General features: G+C 38.0%; 1 protein-coding gene across 1 annotated transcript; it reads right to left on the bottom strand.

Moving 5' to 3' along the window:
• Positions 1-484: 484 nt before the first annotated feature.
• Positions 485-1,973, bottom strand: LOC143859352 (LOB domain-containing protein 29-like). The gene is made up of 2 exons (XM_077370073.1): positions 1,682-1,973; positions 485-990 (listed from the first exon to the last, which is right to left on the bottom strand). Exons 1-2 carry the CDS (start codon positions 1,958-1,960, stop codon positions 565-567), a joined length of 705 nt encoding a protein of 234 aa, XP_077226188.1. The 5' UTR covers positions 1,961-1,973; the 3' UTR covers positions 485-564.
• Positions 1,974-3,745: the final 1,772 nt, after the last annotated feature.

The following is a 3,745-nucleotide window of genomic DNA, read 5'->3' as shown; positions in this document are numbered from 1 at the left end:
CCCAGCCCGGCCCAGTTTTGACAGGTTGGGTTGGGCTGGGCCGGTCCGGGTCAAATTCCAACGGGTCACTAATTTAGTGACCCAGACCCATAAATTACGGGCGGTCCGGGTGGACCCGAGGGTCTGGGTCACTTTTTGCCAGGTCTATCTTCTACATCTCATTCCTAACACTTTTTATTCACCAAAAATAACCTCAATAGAATAAAATAAATTCTTACGTTGATTAAACATCTTAATTAGGATTTGTCAGGTCTTTTGAGTGTTACAAAAATATACTCAAACATCAATGTCAATGAAAATTTCTTGATTATCAGAGCTTAATAGAATTTAACAATAGGAAATATGAATAGTATGCCAAAATATCAAGCTATAATAAGCTTTTAATGAAGTGGGTTCTTCATCTTTTAACACATAATTTTACCATTTTAAGGTAATCTTCAGAAAAAAATATGATGATTCATACATGAATCTCCATGGCCTCGCTTATTTATACTAGAAGGTGCATGTCTAGCAGCATTTGGTAACACTCCAAAATTGATGGTGTGTACATTGGTCGTATCCGTCTTATCTTGTATGATGAAGATAGGCGAAGGCTACAGTCCGAAGGTCCTCCATATCTTGCAGTTCCCATTTCCATGTGTCCATTTCCATATCAAGAGAAACCATGGGGTGGGAAGAATCATCGTCCATGGCAAATGAGCCTTGTTCTTCATTCATGTTTGAATGATGATAATCAGCTGTAGAATTTGGGCACATGAGCCCATTTTCATAGTATAACATGGTTTCTGCAATCCCCTGGTGGCTTGGAATGGAAGGTTGCACCATCCCTGGATTCTCCGGATAAAATAATCCATGCCCATCTTGTTGGTAAGGATGGAATATTTTGTCATGGACCTTGTCTTCTGTGGAGCTTGAACTAGTAGAGCTATTGACAAGGCTTTGGAATGCCTGTTCCTTTAGAGAGTCTAGCTGGGCCTGTAGATTGATAACCTACAAGATAAGGAATAGAGGGTTTCACTTGATTGGTTTTATGACAAACATTGATATCAAAGAATCTAAGGGTCTCTTTGGATACCCTCTAAACATTATTGGCATATAATCTCATCTACATGCACGTATTCTTAGTTACATTCAAATGATGGTTATGATAGTTTTATATCTGTCTACAAATCAAATTACACAGTTAATGGGTTTCAAAGAAAGTTTAAGGGCCCATTAGCAAGTAAGATTTATTGCAAATAAAGACTACACAAAATGTAAAAAACATGGCATTTATGTTTGCCAACAATCAAAGTTTTTCACATGGAATATTAGTTCATCAAGTGGTAGGACAGGGGCAAGGAGGGTGGGAGTGGGAGATCGAGAATTGAGAGGGCATGATTGAGAGGGTGAGAAATGACTGAAAAATCAGGGAAAAGAAAAACTCTACATAAAAAGGGTTTTTCTTTTCATTTTTCAGACACTTTTCATCATCCCCTCACTCATGCCCTCTCAATTATTTCCCTTTCCCACTCTCCCTACCCTTCTCTCAGCAGTTGCCAAGCTAACATTCCATGGGAAAAAAAAAATCATAGTTACCAAACATGGCCTACATGAATGTGATAGCTATCTACATTTAGAGAGAGAAATTGGTTTCTTATTATCTAACGTGAATGCTTAATAGTCTAGATTTATTTAGAACCTGTTTTTGAAGCGCGAAAATGTGAGAAACACAGCCATAAATGGGATCTTGTATCCTAGCCTGAGCTTCATATGAGATTGTCACCGCAGCCTCAAGACGTTCATGCACAGGGAGATGCATTAGGAGCTTAGAGACATTGCTTGCTCCAAAGACCTTATGAATTGAAGCAAAGTGTGTCGCCCCTTCTTCGTGGCAGAAGTACGGGGCGAAGACGCAACCCTTGACACACTTCCTTCTGAGGAACTTACATGCTCCACAGGGAGATCCAAACCCAGCCATTTTTGGGCTTTTGGCTTTAGTGATTTTGCAGCCTAGTGCAACCACCATCTCCATGTTTATAAACACCATAGAGAGATGGACGTTGATCATATTAAAATGGTTACTTAATTTCCCTTTGTCCCCTTAGTGGCCTACAAATTTCATTTTTTTTCTATACATTACACTCTTTTACCTCATCTCAAGTTTTATAATCAAATTTATGATTCCATTCAAACATCCTCAAACGACAGAAGCCCTATCATAAACCCCACCCCATTTCTATCTTTACTTGATCATTACATTTAAATATCTTCCTTGTATTTTCCCCCTTTACTATAATTTCAAGTACATAAACAAGGGTGGTTTAATATCTATCACTAAATCAGAAAATAAGACACACAAAGGTGAGGAATATTCTAAAAACGAATGAAACAAAAGACAGTGACACTAAAGTAGAACACTTGACAATAAGAGAGAGAGCTTTTTGGTCTATCATTTGTAAATAGTGTTGCACAAAACAGCTTGTCTAGCAATAACACATAATTATCATATAATTAATCACATGTACCATCACTATTCGCATTCAATCAATTTCGTCTATCATTTGTAAATAGTGTTGCACAAAACAGCTTGTCTAGCAATAACACATAATTATCGTATAATTAATCACATGTACCATAACTATTCACATTCAATCAATTTCCTCATCAAACCTAGAACCCAAAACGTTGGCAACATCCTTGCTGGATGAAGACCCCAATACTTTACTTAATAATCACGAAATCTCACCTTCAAATTTCCTATAAACCAAACTAACTATGACAGATTAGATCTTCAAATGGATCCGTGCGATAACTTGTTGTTGCTCAGATGTAATGTTTTCTGCCAGTGATTCATCACCCGGGCGAACTAATATGCGTAAGGTAGATGCTAGTTGAATTGAAAGTGCTAGAGGCAACATTCCGCAAGGGAATTAAATTTACTTTTGTATCGCACTAGGGGTATTTTGATCATTTTTTATTTAATAGAGTGTGTGCGTGCATTGGGGGGGGGGGGGGAGGGGATATGCTAGGGACCATTGCAGAACGCATTTATCGGCGACTGTTTGCATGAGAGAGCAGCCACCAAAGATGAATTAAATGAATAAGACAAAATCTGAGATAGGGGAAAGTGTTTCTAAGGGATACCTCAGATATCTAAGGGATCGATCAAAAAACACAGGGTGGGGGTGGGGGCATTGTGTAGATGATCCAAAGCATTCATTTGATAGGCCCTGATATAGATAGGGTGTGCCCAAACAATCAGCACCATAGTATAATTCTAACCCTTCGATTTGTGGAGGTTAAGACTGGACAGATCAAAAACATATATGTCAGGGCCCATCAAATGAATGGGTTGCATCACCCAAACAATGCTCCTATGCTTTTTGAGCTTTACCGTAGATACCATGTCTAAGGTATCCCTTAGAAACACTTTCCCCATGTGTTAGGATTACTGGTTATAGGGTTTTGGAATTTCATGGTTGATAGAAACATGTAGAGGAAAGTTTGTAACCTTAATATCGAAATAGTGAAAAAAAAATTCCCATTAACGTACTCACAGTTCGAAAACATTTAACTCATGCTTCTTCCTTTATATGTTTGTGTTTCTTTTATCACATCTTGTCGTTGGGTACACAACTACTTAAGTTTGATTACTGATTTTGAATACATTGGGGATCTATCTCTCAATTTTCAATAATTACAAAGAAGTTATGACCGAACTCGCCTATAGATTGTCATATGTCAACATGTCTAAATATGTTCG

This window comes from Tasmannia lanceolata, unplaced genomic scaffold (genome assembly GCF_043159265.1).
Source record: "Tasmannia lanceolata isolate RefF3 unplaced genomic scaffold, GAP_Taslan_0.1 ptg000029l, whole genome shotgun sequence".
Lineage (NCBI taxonomy): Eukaryota > Viridiplantae > Streptophyta > Magnoliopsida > Canellales > Winteraceae > Tasmannia > Tasmannia lanceolata.
Note: the sequence above shows the minus strand (reverse complement) of the source record. Positions and strands in the feature narration are given on the sequence as shown.

Excerpts from the sequence above, each read along its gene's own strand:
- LOC143859352 (XM_077370073.1), bottom strand. The coding sequence starts at position 1,960 with ATGGCTGGGTTTGGATCTCCCTGTGGAGCATGTAAGTTCCTCAGAAGG. Across the intron at positions 991-1,681 it reads TTTTCGCGCTTCAAAAACAG|GTTATCAATCTACAGGCCCA; the intron begins GTTCTAAATAAA and ends CTTATCTTGTAG.